This window comes from Tinamus guttatus, unplaced genomic scaffold, assembly GCF_059628265.1.
Source record: "Tinamus guttatus ecotype Peru unplaced genomic scaffold, ASM5962826v1 Tinamus_guttatus_pri_ptg000058l, whole genome shotgun sequence".
Taxonomy (NCBI): domain Eukaryota; kingdom Metazoa; phylum Chordata; class Aves; order Tinamiformes; family Tinamidae; genus Tinamus; species Tinamus guttatus.
Window position 1 is genome coordinate 5,780,336 of NW_028288592.1, and position 18,146 is coordinate 5,798,481.

Here is an 18,146-nt window from a genome sequence, read left to right on the forward strand (position 1 = left end):
TTGAATAATCAAGAAGAGACATGTTTAGTATCTTACCTGGTTAAATATAAACTGGCTTAGAGTCTAAACACTAAATTCTAATGTAGCAAACAATATGACCCTATTTAGACCTGCTCTTTCCTGTCATATACCTCTGAATTGCTGCTGTCATCAATTCTAAATTCCATAGAAGAAGTGAAAAAATATGTCTGTTTTTCCCTACCATACTTGTTTATTAGGCACTTCTTTGTAGCCCGTATATTGCTTGTCATTCTAATTCTTCAGCAATAAAAGGGAAGAACTGAAGTCTGTGTGGGCCTACAATAAAACAGAGGTTTTTTTTAAAAAAAAGAGGGAGAGAGACAAGATGAAATCCCTACCCACTGTCCATACAGTGAGCTGCTCTTTCTTGAAAATTCAGAAATATATGAAAGCAAGCATGGATTTCTGTTCAACATGATTGACAGACCATAAAGGAAAGTACACTCATCTGTCTCCCGAAGCATAAATATGTTTATTTTATACCTTTAGAATAATTTTTGAGATATTCAGCGTAAACTAAATTGAATTTTTAAAAAAAGTGTAACAGAATGAAGAAAGTATGGCTTTCTAAACTCCTGAATAATAAATGTTTCTGTGGTGGAACTATGGTTTGTAAAGTTTTGTCAATCCAATTTGCTATAGTGTCTCAGTTTCTACCCAGTATAAGTGGTTCAGGCTAAAACATATTATAACATTACTATCATAGAAATTGCGATACTTAATAATTTAATGACTTCCCAGAATCTTGTTTAATCCTATTCAAGTGAATTTAATGTAGGTCATAATTTTACAGAGATTCGACTCTGCTACCTTTTTACCCCCTCCCCTCCTTAATCCATACTGTGCCATATACAGGTGCTAATTTGCAAGAAGGAGTTTCCTTTTAAAAAATACCTGCAGGCCATCCTCAGTTATGCAGGCCTACAACCTGGCATCCACTGGCAGACCATCACTTCAAAGGAGCTCTGAGAAAGATAGGAATGACTGTGGCAGGGAGCCGGGCCAGCCTTTCCTCCTTTCCTGTGGTGACTCTCCTCCAATGATTGCAGCAGAGTCCTTGGAACAACTTTGGACAAAATTAATCCAAAAATATATTGTTGGTCTGTAGCAATGCTTCCTTTTAACAATATTAGAGTCTAGATAAGACAGAAGCAAACAATAAATACTTTTTTTTAATATATGAGTATTTAATTTTAATAGCTGATTTTTAATTATCTTTATGCCCTTTTCAAATGTTTCCAGCACCAGAAATGCAGATTATATTATTTTACATATCTGTTAATATCACTAAAGTTCCCAGTGAATATCAAATATGATTCCCAGTGATTTTAAAGCATATATAATGAAACTAGTGCTTTATTTATTTATTGTAAATTACCAAATTTTCCTCTACTCTCTTTAATATTTCTCTTAGAATACACATAAACTGATTTAAATTATTTGATAATGTCATTCAATACGCTGGCCTTAAAATACATCCTCTGGTACTTCGATGACCTTCTATTGGTTTAATAAGATAATTTGTATATATTATGTATATACTCATTGAGGGAAATGATATGATCATATATGAAATACTTCATTTTCAGCACCAAAATACATGCGAAAAATAAATCTTTCATTTGAAACAATATCGTTACATATTTGTAAAAGAAGAGAGTATTTTCTGTGTCATAGAGTATTTGGAAGCATATGATTTTCTCGAGGGCTAGTTGCTTGCTGAATCAGTTCCTTATTTTAGTAAAGGTTTTGAACCAAAAGTGCTGCACCAAATAAGTTTGAACTAAGAAAATATGGCTGTATAATGAGAAAAAAAGTATTCTCCTACCATTTTTTTTTCTGATTATTAAAGATGTAGGCATCATAGGAGACCAAACTCTTTTTGCATTAATTAGTTTTGATTAAAATGCAAGACTAATTTATTATTGCAGAAATTTTCCCAGTTCATTACCAGTTAAGTTGATTAGTTTTGGTTTTTTTTTTCTCAAGTGGTACAAAATGGATGTGAATTTTGAAATGAACTTGAGTAAACACTCTTAGAAGCAGTGGAAGAAAGGATTGCTTTTTCTATTATTACTTTGTTTATGCATACGATGAAACAGTTATAGAAGTAACTGAATAGTTTGCTTAATTCTGTAAAACAATTTTCCTCTAAAGTGTGCAGAAAGGTGAAAAGGGGTCACATGGTATCAACGCAGCATTTCTTTTGTCTTTTGCAGACTGTCAGCAGCCTTATCACCTCCATGTGACATGGATTCGAGTAGCTCTGAGGAGTTCTATCAGGCTGTTCACCATGCTGAGCAAACCTTCAGGAAGATGGAGAGCTACCTGAAGCAACAGCAGCTCTGCGACGTTATCCTGATTGCAGGGAATCGCAAGATACCCGCACACAGGTAGGACACAAACATATGGTATTGAAACTGTGACAATAAATGTCTTGCATCTTCTTATTTCTTAAACTTTACTTTCTGTGGTCCCTTATGTCTGCTTCTCACTTTCTGTAAGCCACAAAAGTAACTAGCTGCATCCACCTAAGGAGGGGTCTTTGAACTATTTTTTGTGGGTATTATATACAGATTTGAACAGTTTAGGTAGCACTCAACTAATAAACTTTCTACTGTGTGTGTGCAATCTGTGAACAAAGTGTTTTTTTCTAAAAGAGGATGCTGTACAGCTACTGTGAGCACAGCATCATTTTTAGCTCATGATCATGTCATGCTGAAGAGTCTCTCCTAGGGGTCTCTCAGAAAAGTGATATTACAAAGATCTCACACTTAGAGCAAAAAAAAACATTCACTTCCCATGAACAATTATTTTTAATGAACTGAAAAAAAATCTTAATTACTTTTAAAGGTAACAGCGATTCTAAAAAATACAATGGCCTTTGCATTTGTAAAATTCGATGAGGTGATATAGTATTAAAGCAGTGAGTATACAGAGAAGCATAGAAGCATTTTGATTAGAGTTCAAAATCCTGTTTTTTTGTTGAGATTTTGTTGAGACCTTAATTGTAGCCTCTGACTTAATGGATGTAAGCGAAAATCCAGTCCTAGAGAGTCCTAGAGTTCTTTTGCCTAGTGCCACAGAGTTCTTTTGAGTCCCAGGTTAGAGAACAAGCCACTGTGCATTCGAACTGTGTGAGAAAGGCTTGTTCTCTTCAGAGTACTGCTTTCTTTGCTGAGGCACTTCATCCACGAAAAGCCAGTGTTTGTCCCAGCAGGAAAGCCTAAACACAGCCAGAGTACTTCTGTATTCATAACCCAGCTTTCTGGTGAAGAGGGGTACTGTAAGGTCATCTTTGCAGCTTTTACCTCGCAAAGTTCTTCCTGCACCCAAGTGAAGACAGGCACAGAGATTACTCTTTTTGCTGTTGTGCAGAAGGGTTGCATATTAGATATTCCAACTGTCATAATAAGAAAAGTATTAATGGAACCTGCAAGACTGAGAAGTTAAAACAATTGTTAAAATATGAAAAAGTAAAAATAGGCAAAGAAATATTATCAAACTGTTTAAATTATCCCATAGTCATGGTAAATGAGAAAATACCTCCACTTAACAAGCAACGACATCAAGATGGACCTAGATAATTTTGCAGAACACATGAGTCAGAAGCGTAAAGTCTGCTTAGTTTTAGGTTTGTAGCTGCAATAAAGACAGGAAAGTTCCTCCTCTTCCTTTGGCCTTTTTTGATCTGTTCCTACTCTCATGTCTTCTAAGAGCTTTCACTCTTCCCTCTTTGCCTTGATAAAACTTTGATTCTCAGAAGACAGCAAAGTTCCTAATATTTTCTACCCAACAATTCGACAACTAACTACTCCTGTGCTCCAGTCTTTTGTCCTCAAACACAAATGAGGTGAAAACAAAATGTCATTGCAAAGCCTGAGTTTACATCCTTAAACTGGACTGCAAAAATGCATATTGGATTCATACAAATATTACACATTTGATGTTGTTTGCCCTATTTAATATGGATTGTTTAAAACGAACCACTACATTTTTACTGGTATAAATATTTTGGTAGACTGCGCAGTTTGGGAAAGGGAAAAATGTCTGCAATTTTCAAGACAGCTGTTCATATTTGTATTACAGCCTGCCAGTAGTAAATTTAATTTCACATTTGTCATTTCAATTCTACAGCATATCTAAATCATTCTGGAGCTGGAAAATACCTTAATAAGGAGAAGATTGACCATGAAATAATAACCAAAATCTTATTTAGATTTTGTAATAAACCTTCAGATATCTTTCCATTTGATATTTTACTTCTCTGTGATCTGCAGTCAAAGGATCAAATCTCAAAGAACTGGCAACAAAGCTGATGTAGATCAGAATGATGTAGAATTGTAAAGACTGTTTTGAATAGACAGAAAATTTGTCTGAAAAGACAAAATGCAGTGAATAGTGTTCATTTCTTTACAATATTTGTTTTGTTAGACAGGTGTCGCTGGGCAGAAGAAAAAGAAAAACTTCTGGTTTAATCTTGTTTGTTTAATCCTAGAATACATTTTTTGTTGAAAAAGATATTCTGGAGACTGATTCAACTGTCCTTGACAAAACTAAAATCCACTACAAATTAGATTCATTTCCAAGACTAGATCAGGTGCTCAGGTTTTAAATATCTGTATGCTAGGAGGTTCCACAGCTTCTCTATTCCAATTTTCTATCAATCAACCTCACAGTCCTCAATGACCAGACTTCTAGAAAGATTTGCTCCATAACCTTCTTGGACTCTTAGGCCTGGCTGACCAATCTTTAGTTCATCAGATCTTTCTCCTCCCAGGCACAGGGACCTGTGAAGCCTAAAAGCAGACCTTGCTAGAAAATGGCTGAGGCACAGAAGGCATTCAGTTGCTTTGCCTTTGTCACTAGGTCCCTGCTTCACTGATCACTAGAAAAAAGTTTTCCTGAGTCTTCCTTTAGCTGACAGTACAAGCATAGAAACTCTTCTTTCCCTTTACATCCATTTCTAGATTCATTTGCATCTGAACTTTGGCTTTCTTATTTTATTTTCTACATGTTTGGGCAAAGTCCCTGTATTTCCACCAGATAGCCTATACCTGCATCTAACTGTGTACTTACATTTTTGCATTTTAGCTCAGTTACTTCTGACATGCAAGGTTTTTATTTTACGTTCATTTTACTAACTCTTTTCAAGATCTGCCATCTGAAACTTTGTCATTTTGTGGTCACCGAAGACAAGTTTGCCATCATCTTTGCCTTTCCACCACAAATTTTCCATTTTTCATAAACAGCAGAGTGCTTTCTCTAGCTACATTTTAGACAAAGTAGGCTAGACAGTATTTACTTTATGTTCTTAGGAAAATATAAAGAACCTGCTTAGGGAGGATGCATGATCAGTATTTGTGGAATTTATAAATTCAGCAGGTTTGTGAGAGGTAGAATTTATATATTCAATAAATTTTATCCCAAATGAAATGAATCCTTATCAACAAAAATCCACTTAAAATTGTTTTCTATTTTAAACACATGTATCCAAGAGTCACAGAATCACAGAATGGTTAAGGTTGGAAGGGACCTCTAGAGATCATCTAGTCCAGCTCCCTACTCCATCAGGGACAGCTAGAGAACGTGGCACAGGGTGGCATCCAGGTGTGTTTTGAAGATGTCCAGAGAAGGAGACTCCACAACCTCTCTGGGCAGCCTATAAATGTAGACTATAGTTTATACTGATTGTGCTGCAGATTAATAAAATACAATTAATTAAAAAAAACATTCAAAATTATTGATTAGAATAATGAATTTTCATATATTTTCTCTACTTTTTAATAGAATAATTTAAGCAAATACTGTACTATATACTACAGTATAGTACAATTAAAAAACACTTTCAAAAAACAGTTCAAAACTTTCTATGTTTATTCAAAAAAATTGCTATGGTGATTTTAACAATAAAAAGAATGAGAGATATTTTCATTTTTCTCCGACTCAGAAGAAATCTAAACAAAACAGTAGTATAAAAACAAGCAAAGAAAATATTGCATGCAATATTACACAACATCAATATTTCTACTTTTTAAAAATAAAAGTTCAGTTAAAAAAAGTAAGTATATTAAACCAAATGACACTTGAAAGGTACAATAAGTAGATTTTCTGCCACTTATAGTCTCTTTACCACTTGAGGTTCATTCCTGAGGATATTTGCCCTTTCTTGCCTCTTCTCCAATCACCCGTCTTGATCATATCCATTAGATGATTTTTCAAATTACTTTTTTTTTTTTCCTTCTGTAGAAGAAGCTATTACCATGCTATAAAATCTCCAAAACCTTCCAAGGTGATTGTTGTTATTATTTTAGTTTATTTACATTTGTACTTCCCTCAAAACAGGAAGAAAAGATCAGATTGGAAGGTAGGTTATAAGACATAAGCAGGGAGCTCTACTTTCCTGCTTGGAGGCACCATGCCAAACTCCCAATCTTGTTAAAGCTGCTTTTCACTGTGACCGGTGACTCAAACAGCTTTAAAATTATAATGTGCTTAAGCTTTTTGTTGGCTCTTGACCATAGTGGCTGTTTAATCTAATCCTCCAGGTTAGCAACATAATCTTTCAATTGGAGGAACAGAAAGAGGAAGTACAAACCACCCAAGCAATATAATCATCAATAAATAACCGAAAGTAGGAACATTTGTCTAACAGACACTTCATGAGTAAAGTAGTTAACACTTAAATAAAGGTTAAAAAAGAAGAGCAAAAATCAATTTTTATTAAACTGGATAAATGATTACTATAACATGCAGAGATAACAATCAAATGTAAAAAAGAAAAAATGCAATGTACCCTAAAGAGAGAAAAATGCTAAAATAATAATAACTCTACTATGGGCAATTTCTGTTCTCTTCAGATATGCCGAAAGCACTGGGAAGTAAATGTTATTTCAAACTGTAGTGACATAGTCAAAGCAGTAATTATTTTTGAGGTAAAAGAGAAATTTCTTAATTAGCAATAATCCCCTGGGTCAACACTAAATTGAAAATACAGTTTTTCGCAAATGTATGTTTGAGAGAGGTACTTGAATGCAGTGTTTTTAAATGCTCTATTTAAAATGCTATACTCTCTAGCTGCTGAATGAGCTTCAAAAATACTGGAGAAAAATCAAAAGCCACAAAAATCTATATGAAGGATAGACAGACCCATAGGATTTGCATTGAAAATCTTCACTGAGGATTGTGTAAATGTTAAGGCCAACTTTAAACTCATACTCATAAGGTTTAAGACATAAATTAGAATTTGGCTAGGAATGGTGTATACAGCAACTCAGTATTAGAAGAAAAAGTGCATTAAGCATAGATTTAATTATGTATTTAAAACAAAAGGCTTCAATTTAACAGACGTTGAATGTTAAAAAAAATCCTGTAAAGATTTTAGGATGAGATTTACATCCTGAGATTGAAGTTCTGTCCTTTATTACACTTGGATAAACAGTAACTCTACATTTTGAATAAGATAGAAAAAAAAAAAAAAAAGAAATCTAGATTGCTTTTGTATTGTTAAATATAGCCCAGTTTGTTTACATTTTTAGAAAGCTTTTTTGTTGTTGTTTTTTGTTTTCAATTAACATCAAAGAAATATAGGCATTTGAATTCTTCCTAATGTTAAAGTGTGTAAAACTCATACTGTGGTTTAAAAGGTAGCACAGAAGGAATAAGAGCAAATTATATAAAACTTAGAAATGTTTTAATATGGTTAAAAATTTTCCATGGCATTTGAATAAAAAGTAAATTTTTCATTTTTTATCCAAAATATTTAATTAAATTCAATTGGGCTGAAATTCATTTTTTCAAATTGATGTAGCCTAAGATCTAGACTGAGATCTTGACTCCGAGATCTTGAGTTAAGCTTCTGAATTAATTAAGCTCATCATGCAGATAATATTACATAGATGGCAAATAGCAATAGCAAAGTTACTGGACAGGCATACTTTTTCCTAGCAATTTGTGATGACTGTTTGTTCAAGGATAAAGTTAAGGGAATGTGCTGAAAAAAAGAGAGCTTCTGAGTTATTTTCACAGAATGAAATGTGTTGATTGTGCATTATCAAAATGCAAAGTTATTAAGAATGTGTTCTAATGCTGTTACTTTATAGAGTGAAGAAAAAGCAGTAAGTAAAATAGGCTTTGAAGGCTGAAAGAAGCAGGGATAAGATGTCTTAGAAGGACAGTAAAGAGCAATGTTAAGCTAATTTAACATAGCGGGGATATTAAGCTAAAGCTGCTTTAACAACCCTGAGATGCCTTGGGGAATCGTGCCTGTCTTTCACATGCTGGTCCAGAAGGGTGAAGCCTTTCATAAAACTGCTGAATCAGGCACCCTGAAACTGGCTCTTGACACCTGTGTTCGGGCAACCAAGTCATGTCCCTGATGCAAACTGAATGATTTTAGGAAAAAAAATAACACTGAAAATGCTACGTGGTATAAAATGAAAACCCCAAATTAGTAGGGTTTTGGGATTAAGATGGCGACAGCCTCGCAGAGAACAGATAGATGACAGCATATGAGAAGAAGTCACACCAAAGTGATGTTGGTCAGAAAGGCCTCATAGCCCACCACCAAAAAAAGGATTTGAAAAGCATGCATAAGGATTTAACCAAATTGAACTCCAAGGAGAAATATGCTGTGAGCATAAATTAATAACATAAATTAATAACAACACACTATTATACTGTCTTTGTACAAAGGCATCCTAAAATACAATAAATGATATTTGAGGTGCTTCGAAAAAGAAAACCTCCAAGGCCAAATATTGGGAGAACTGAATGTCTCAGTCCAGCTGCTGTAGGGATCTACACTGCAAATATGTAGATGTATGTATGTCCCACAAATAAACCTTGCTCCTGATGAGTCAGAGACTCAGAGATGAGGCTGCTGGTGCTGTCCGTGTGGAACTGTATTTCTGTGGGCATCTGCTAGATAAACATGCACAGCCTCACTACCAGTCAGACCTGGGGACATATACTTGCATCAGCCTCCAGCTGCTGGATTTCACCCCTCCATCTAACAAAATATTCCAAAACATTCCTATAATAATCCTTAAGAAAAGCACTTCAAAATTTTCAGCAGTCAGTTATTTTGATGATTTCACAGGTCTCTCTGCTTTCCTCAGACTTAATCCTGTGTTTTTGATATTTCTCCTGATAGCTCAAAGCAACTAAAACTGGTTTCCTGCTCTGCAAGCTGTTCTTCCCTTTCCTCTGAAGTCATAGTGAATATAAAAAAAAATCATTAAGTCCACAGATAAGGATCACATTTAATTCTGCTGTCTCTCTGTCTTCAACCATGTATGCTCTGTCTGAATACATTTTTGTTTTGTTTTGTTCTGGAGAAAAATGTTGACCTGTGTTTTTCATTTGCATCATAACAAATCTGCATTAGCTCTTGGCTTCCTCACTGTGACATTTTGCCTCTCTTGCTGATTCCCAAATGTTGAAAATTTTTCTGGATTCTTATTTCCTTCTTCTCTAAGTCTTGGTTTATCTCTGTACTAGTTCACTGTATGAAGTTCAAAGTACAGGCTTCAAAAGCAGATATCTTTGATATTGACCCAAGGTCGTGGCAGAGTGTTTTGGACAATGCACTTTGTTATCAAGCCTGGCAGCTGTGCTGCGTGTGTCACTTGGGCTCTCTGAGGGAAATCAAAGCTATGGCAGCCACTGTAGGTTTGGTGCGTGTGTAATGAAAATAATGATGTCAGATCAGTGAGGCAATCCTAAAAATAGGCTGGAATATAAGAGATGTAACGAGTGCAAAATTATGTTTTAATTTGCACTGAAAAAGAGAGGAAGAGTCACTTTCTGTATTTGCACTTAAATGTTTGGGAGAGGATGAAGAATTAAAAGAAGATGAGACAAAGAAGATAGATAATCTAAATTCACAGGGCATGGTCCTGAGAGGAAAGTCTGAATAACATGTAGATGGAGAAGATTACTGGTATCAGCTATCCTTTGTGGCTGAGACGTGTATTGTAGGAGAGTTTAAAATGAAAACAAACCATGTTCTACTGAAGGTAGAAAGGAAGATTTCTTCTTTCACTCTTAACCTCTTCTCTTCTGAATTCCATCTGTCACCTTATTTGTTTGTGAAGGGTTTTTTTTCTTCTTTTGTTTTTTTTTATTCTTTCTGTTTCAGAGCTTTTTGTGTGTGCGATTTGTCCTAGGCAGAACTGCCTGTAAAAATAGGTTGACTTGTAATTATTAAACAGCAATGATCCAGATGGTGAGGGGAAAAAAAAAAAAAAAAAGGAAAGAAAGAATGAAAGAAAAACAACAAAAAGTTTATCCTGTTGTTCTTTTTTCTAAAGGACAAGATAAACAAATAGGATTATACTGCTAAAATGAACAGTAGTAATAGGAAGTACAAGACAGTTCTCATTAACGATTATGTAGGACTGATGCCTATTCTTTACCCAACAAATGTATATATCTCTTAAGTTAATGAACTAATCTGAATTACTAGCAAGACCATTACACTACGATAGTGCTTCTGAGTTGAGGCTGAATCCAAATTAACTTCAATAATGGTGTGAAGGGAAAGCATCCATATTCAGTCCTTCAGGATATTTTACTGTCTCAAAATTCTCTTAACAATCCTCACATTTCTACCCCTGCCTGACTGTCAGTGTATAATAATTATTAGTGTTTTTTGACTTACAGAGTTTGTAAGAGAGGCTGATTTAACATGGGGGAGCTTCCAAGGTTTCTTGCAAAGTAAATAGTATCTAATGCACGTAGGAAGGAATATATTGGGTTGTGCAGGCTGTGTGGGAATCACACTCCATGCTCATTAGCCTTGTTTTACAATAGCTGGATTGAATAGATTTATTGACCATGCTTACTGTTTTTCATGTATGTTTTTTTTTTAACCTCATCCTAGCCTGAGGAGACTAGGTTCTTCTGTTGTGCTTCTTACACTTTACATAGCTGATACTGATACTGAGAAATTCCCCTGTTCTATCTGAAACATTTGAAATAGCTCTTTTGTTTGAATAGTGATTCAGGCAGGAGAGTATTTCATACATTCCTCAGTAGATGTCCATTTAAAATTATCTTTTTATGCTGGAAACATTTAAAGGAAGTTATGAGACTGGGAAAGAAGAGGTTTTAGTTTTAGTTATGAATGTTGAAAAACTCTGTAATAAGCAACATAACTGGTAAACTGGATACATTCTAAGAAATAACAGCTGCCTGAGAAATAAAGACCATTATTTACACAAGTGCATCATGAGATATAAATAAAATAAAAATGGCAAAAGCAATTTGCATAAATATAGATTTACATACATATTCTATAATAACTTCAGTAATAACATACAAGTGGTGAAATTGAGACAGTTAAGATTATTTCCTGCACAGGAACAGGTTTCACTTACAAAAAGTGATATATATGCATAAATGTATACATGTATATATGTATAAATATTTCTACATACAAAGCATGGATGTATATGTGTGTGTATGTTTATTTGTGCAATATTTAGATTTTTTACTACATGGTTTTGGACAACCTTTTTGTTTCCTTTTTTTCCGTGTTTTTTCAGTTGACAAATTGGTTCTGCAAAAGTATGCAATTTGTACTTTCAAAGAAAAAGCAATAATGCAGAAATTTGAAATTCAAAGTTTCTTGGCAATCAAGTCTGAGACATGATGAAAACTCAGATTCAAAATGGAAAATTGGAATTCAAATTTAGATTCAAAAATGACCTTGAAAAAAAATCCATCTGGATGGACAGAATAAACAAAATTTTGTTGTACATAGTTTTCACAGGCAAGGAAAAAAAAAAAGCCAAACAGATAAACAAACAAATAAATCCCCATTTTATTAGATTCTAATAGTTTTTTACTAAGATGGCTTTCTATATCCTTACCTTGAAAGATACTCAGTATAAGCACTTCAGCAATCACTGGCAATTGTATTTCAGGGACTCCTGAAATACAGGTGTTTGTGGTGTCTGTGGTAACTGTGGTATCTCCCTAGCTAATAATAGTGTAATCTTTCATTAAGATTGAGTAACTTTTTTCCTCCAAGTTTTGAGAAGAGAATAGACAAAATGTGAACCCCAAACAGATAAGAACTCCACAGTTTTAGTCTAATTGTTACTTTATTTTCTGTGGAAATCCCCGAAAAAAAAAAGTTACTGATGATGGGGTTAGTTAATGGAATGAAAAGTGGCAGCACTAACTGAAAAAGAGAAGGGAGAAAAAGCCTTTGGACATTCTCTCCTGATACAAAAGGAAAAGCACTCAAGGTATAAGTGGCCCATGGGATATTTTTGTTCTTCTCCTAGAGTTAAGGCACAAAACATGTTAAGACCTTACTAGATTTTCATTGGCAAGATTAATTTATGAGGTACTCCTGTTTTTTTTTTTTTTTTTTTTTTTTTTACATACATACAACTTCAGAAGACTGGGGCAAATGTAGCAATAACAAACTCAGATTATCATTTCAGAGTTTCTTATCTGCAAGGAAAAGGAAAACAGAAGACAAAGAATGCCTTTTGACATTCTGAATACATGATAGGTGAACGTATAAGGCTGATACACTAGTTCCTGCAGAGAAAATGGATGCTATTCATTTAATGTCATTGATCTTAAGCAAAATGAAATAAACTCTAGAAAGAGCATAATTAACAGATGAAGGCAAAAAAAAAAGTTAGTTAACTGAAAATGTTGCAGAGAAAACAAATTACCGTTAATAACATAGAATGGAGATTTGGACAAGAAAAATTTCTTAAAGTATCAAGAAATTTAACATCAAATTCTTTAACAATTTGACAATTTGTAAGAGAAATTGGATTTTGTACTGTATTACTGAATTTGAGTTGAAAACTACAGTATTTTCCATTTTATGAGTATTAACAATGGTTGTAATCTGCCTGAGAAGGACCAAGGAAACAAAAAAACAAAGCACATCTAATTCAGAATTATGAACAACATGAAAGTAGCGATCCCAAAGAGTTATGATCAGACTTCTGGTAATAATTTAAAGTTGGGGCACAATATTTGATCTCACAATATTTAATCTCACAATAAATAAGTAAATAAATAAATAAAACAGATCATTTTTTTGTAGGAATTTTTGGTACTGAGTAGGAAATAGTCTGTGTACTAGATCAATTTTCCTGTTAGCTGCCCATGTCTTCTTCCAGGTACAATTTTTCCAAGGACTTTATAGCCTTCATTGTCTCTGGTGATGAGGTGATGGTCATGTTTGTAGTTACTGAAAAGATTCTATGATTCTTAAAGTTCAGGAGTTTATGAAGTATTCTTATTGCTGGACCACTGATCAAAAAAAAAAAAGAAAATGACATCCTGAGACAAATGACCTCTCTTGATTAGCAGGTCAAATGTCTTTGAGCCACAATTTAGAGCTGTTTGGAGCCTTCTGAGCCACAGAAAGCAGCAGATCATTACAAATTAATTGAGCCCTTTGATTTCTCATTTTTCATTTTCTGTGTCAGCACTGGATATTCTTGAAGCACAAAGAAGATTTAGAAAAGGTGTCACCTTTCAGAATTAAGTGTAATTAGCAGGTTCCTTTCACTGCAAATTAGCCTGCAAAGCACATTCCAAGAAAAAGGTTTGAGGGTCTTGAAACCAATTAACTTTCTGGTTATATTCATCTGGTGAAATAGCTATTCTATTATTTATATTAACTAGTGAATAACATATGGAACTTTTAAAAAAAATCTTCTTTCCTCATCACTCTTTTCAAAATCTTGATTTTTTTTTTTTAAGTGAACTGCTACTTCACAGACCCTTACAGCTCATTTAAGCTATATCTCCTTTTACATGTGTGGCAAACCAGTAAAATAGACCTGAAAGTAAAATAGGTACTGCTGATGACCTGACCTTTATATATTTTTAGAAGTTTTCACTTTGGATTGTTTCTTGTCAGATCTTGTAGACTGAGTCATATTCATTTACACCTTCAGTCCATTATAGTTTCTTGGTGTGTCTTCTTCTGTAGTTTCATCCAAGAATAATCTAATTGATGTTCTCTGAGACAGCTTTGTAATATGAAACAAAGTGAGGAAAATCATAAGATACACTTCAAATAGTCACTACTCATCCAGACAGAAATATTGAAGTAGTCTCACGCCCTTATTAGTGTATTTTTTGTAAAAGGTAATGAAAAGGGATAGAATGTCTCTATTCTTTATTTTGTCTGTCATGCTTCTATTTTGTTATCTTTGAGGTGAGAATACCTATAAAATATTATTATATAATAAATAATGTATAGTCCTGAATGATAGAAATTAAAAATAGAGGATTTACTGTTAAAATAAATGGATCCTGAATTTTTGTTTTTATTATTTTTGTTATATTAGCTACTTGTTCTGGAGTTATCCAAAACTAGATGGGTGTCTTGGTATAATGAATACATACTGTGAAATTTAGTTGAGATAAATAAATAAATGTTCCTAAGTGTTATCAAAATTTGAATAATGAATTAGGATCCTCTGGAGATAGCTATTGCATCTCTTGTATAGTGTCTGTGTTTATTAAAGACTTCAATATGAATATAAGCTCCTTAGGGATTGAGTATCCTTATTTCTAAAGTTAATGATTGGTAGAACTGAGCAAACCATCAAAAATGATTAAGCTATCACAAATTAATTAGGCATTGCCCAGCACTTGAGCCAGAGTAATGATCATATATGTGTTCTCCATCTGCCCCATATAGAGGGTAAAATATAGTAGCTCAAAGCACTTTAAAATTATAAAGCTAATTCAAACTGTCGTATTTTACATTACAGCTTGGATGAGGAGAGCACAAGCAACCAATTACTACACTGGGTGATAAGTGGTAATGTGCTTTCTTCAGGAACATATTTTTGCTATTTTTGCTTAGATAAAATACTTGACTATATGCAAAGGAATGAATATTTTCTCTTGGTTTCTAAGTTCTCCATCTGAGTGTTTCATCAATGCAATTACATGTATTATTATTTTTTTTTAAAAAAAAAGCTAGAAATGTGACAATCTTTCCAGGAAGTATTTGGTGTAATATTTGGTAACTGGCCTATCACTAGTGGTGTCCCCCAGGGGTCAGTCCTTGGTCCAGTCCTGTTCAATTTATTCATCAATGACCTGGATGAAGGCACAGAGTGCTCCCTCAGCAAGTTTGCTGATGATACCAAACTGGGAGAAGTAGCCGATACCCCAGAGGGCTGCGCTGCCATCCAAAGGGACGTGGACAGACTGGACAACTGAGCGGTGAGGCTGAGGAAGCTGGGCCTGTTCAGCCTGGAGAAGAGAAGCCTGAGAGAGGATCTAATCAGTGTATATAAGTACCTCAAGGGAGGGAGTGCAGAGGACGGGGATGGTCTCTTTTCAGTGGTGGCCACTGATAGGACTAGAGGAAATGGCCGGAAACTGAAGCACCAAAAGTTCCACAGGAACTTAAGGAAAAATTTCTTAACAGTGAGGGTGACAGAGCACTGGAACAGGCTGCCCAGAGAGGTATTTTTATTTAAACAATAGATTTTTATTTATTGAAGAGATTTATTGAGATTTTTATTTATTGAAGAGTAAGCTAATATATTAACAGTTTCACTAAAAATGAAATGATCTTGTAAAGTTAAATGCTTCTAATAAAGGTTATCAAAAACAGTCCTTTTAAGTGAAATGTGTCTGTGGGGTATGGTACCTGCTTCTGTAATAGGCATTTGATCTTGTTAACAATAGGAACATGTATATTACAGGAAAATCATCCCAAAGACTGAAAGTTAATTTCTATGTCTGTATCTATATCTGTACGTATGTATCTATGCATATGACAATTTGTCACTTTCTTTACATCTCAGGAAGAAGAATCAAGTTAGAATTAAATGCATTTTTAAATTACTTTTAATGTAAAAAATGTATTAATAATATATTATTCTTCCTACTTTGCAATTACAATAAAATATATATTTTAAGTTTACAGAGTTTTTTTGGGGGGGGAGGAGAAATGAAATATCTAATATACATACAGCAATTTCAATAACACCAGTTTTTACACTTTTTGCAGACTTGTCCTCAGTTCTGTCTCTGACTACTTTGCTGCCATGTTTACAAGTGATGTTTGTGAAGCCAAGCAAGAGGAGATCAAAATGGAAGGCATAGACCCCAATGCACTGTGGGATCTTGTGCAGTTTGCATATACAGGTATTGCAATGCATACGTTATACTCACTAGGAAAAAAAAAATGATGTTGCTAAATGACTATTGTTTAAATTTTTGCTAACTTGTGTAATTTATTTGCCTTTCTTTTCCTTGAAAATTGGTATTTTGGTGGCTACTGCTTAGTCAACAAGAATGTAATAGATTTGAACTTTTAGATGTTTAGAACAAGACAACAGCAATCAACAATAGTTTGCTAGCTTTGACTTTTTAACTCATATTGTGAACATATATGTATGTTTTACAGTAATTTCTGGGGGTTGCAGATATAAAGTATTTCATATCCTGTAGAAAATGTTAATTGGTTTTATTGTTTTAATTTCTACAGTTTGCCTAAAGAACTGGTCCTAACAGTATATAGATAAATCACCCTTTTCTGTGATTGTGTGATATTGGTGATTTGCTTCCAAAGCATTTAATTTCACACATAGTTGTATATATCTGGGAGAAGCTTTTGTGTTGGGGGCAACGATATTTCAGTAAAATACAGCTGATCATGAGTTTGTTTTCAAACACCTAAAGGCTATCAGTATCACATTGCAAATTCTTTTAGGTATGATTAAAAAAAATAAATAACCAAAATGAAAAAATCTAAATAATCATATCCATATTATATTAACCACAGTTTTCTCCATCAGTTTTATAATGTATTAGAATCTAGTGAAAATATTTCATTTTTAGAATGAATCAATAGTTTAAGAAGGGTAAAACTATGCATTTTTATTATAAAGTATTATTTCACATAAAAGCATCCTTTTGAGAATGTTCCCAGACTTCCCTTCAGTTTTAGCAGTAAAACTAAATACTAAAAACTCTGAATTAGAGTCTTTTAGCAAAGGACAGGTTTTATACATCAGAGATAAAAGTTTGGTGTATTCATCTAGAAAGGAAGTTGTTAATGTTTGCCATATCTTTGAATAAAAACAGGAACAATATTAATTTAGTTACTAAATACACAGCTTTGGATATCTCGAAGTTTTCTTGTTAACCACTGTTACCATATCCTCTGAAATGATATGGTTTTCTGGACAGGATTTCTGGAATTACTGCTCGGTGCCATTTCTTCTAAGACACTGACAAAATCCATTTGGCATCTCTGTGTATTCTAAAGAGGCAGATGATGGAGCTGTGACATGAGCAGCTGGACCCTGTTCACTGATGTATGAGCAAATAGGCCTCAATAGCCTGCTAAGTACTTGGTGCCTGGCAGAACATCACCTCTGGACTTGATAAAAACTTGTAACTTAAGAACGCCTAAATAAGACAACTGTGCATCTGAATAGCAATGGGAAAACTGAACTAGCAGACAATACTGAATTAAAAGGAATGAGGGGTGCTGAATTTTCTGTGAAGAAGCCTCCTTAGAATTATTACTAATGAGTAAATTCATTTGCTAAATGTATCTTTAAAGCACAATTTGGATAAAGCTAAAAAATAAAAAAAGAGAGAAAGAGATATGCTTAAGCATATATCATGCAGGATATTTTAGATAGGCTTTGGAGTTCTTTTGTCAGTCACTAATTTTGTTTTACACAAAAATATTATAACTAAATAATTTAATTTTGTAAATAAATTACCTTAATAAGGTAAAATTTGTATATTATTTTATTATCTGAAATAAATACAAAGTTTTCTAATTATCTAAGCTAAAATAATTACAGCAATATTGGATAGCATAATTCAAATATAATTTATGTAGACATATATTTTGTAAATCTATTAGTAAAACTGTGTTCATTTACTACTGCTTTCTCTTTGTACCAGTTACTCATTCTTTCAATAGTCTGCATTAGGTTTTTACTACATTTGCAAATCAGCAGATTTAGTGAATAATGACTTTCAGCTAAAGTCATACTCAAAACAAGAAACATTCTTTAAAATACTTAGACTGAGTAATAAAATAAATGTATGTCTATATTAGACAAGGAAATGACAATAGCAATAACAAA

The 18,146-nt window shown here is 33.7% G+C and overlaps 1 protein-coding gene across 1 annotated transcript in view; it reads left to right on the forward strand.

Annotated features, from left to right (window-relative positions):
• The window catches only part of KLHL1 (kelch like family member 1), a 212,004-nt gene that overhangs the window by 57,513 nt on the left and 136,345 nt on the right, over window positions 1-18,146 (forward strand). The window contains exons 2-3 of the mRNA XM_088540305.1: window positions 2,241-2,414; window positions 16,046-16,182. Of these exons, the coding sequence (XP_088396431.1) occupies window positions 2,272-2,414; window positions 16,046-16,182 (280 nt within the window). The 5' untranslated portion in view covers window positions 2,241-2,271. The remainder of the gene's footprint in view (window positions 1-2,240; window positions 2,415-16,045; window positions 16,183-18,146) is intronic.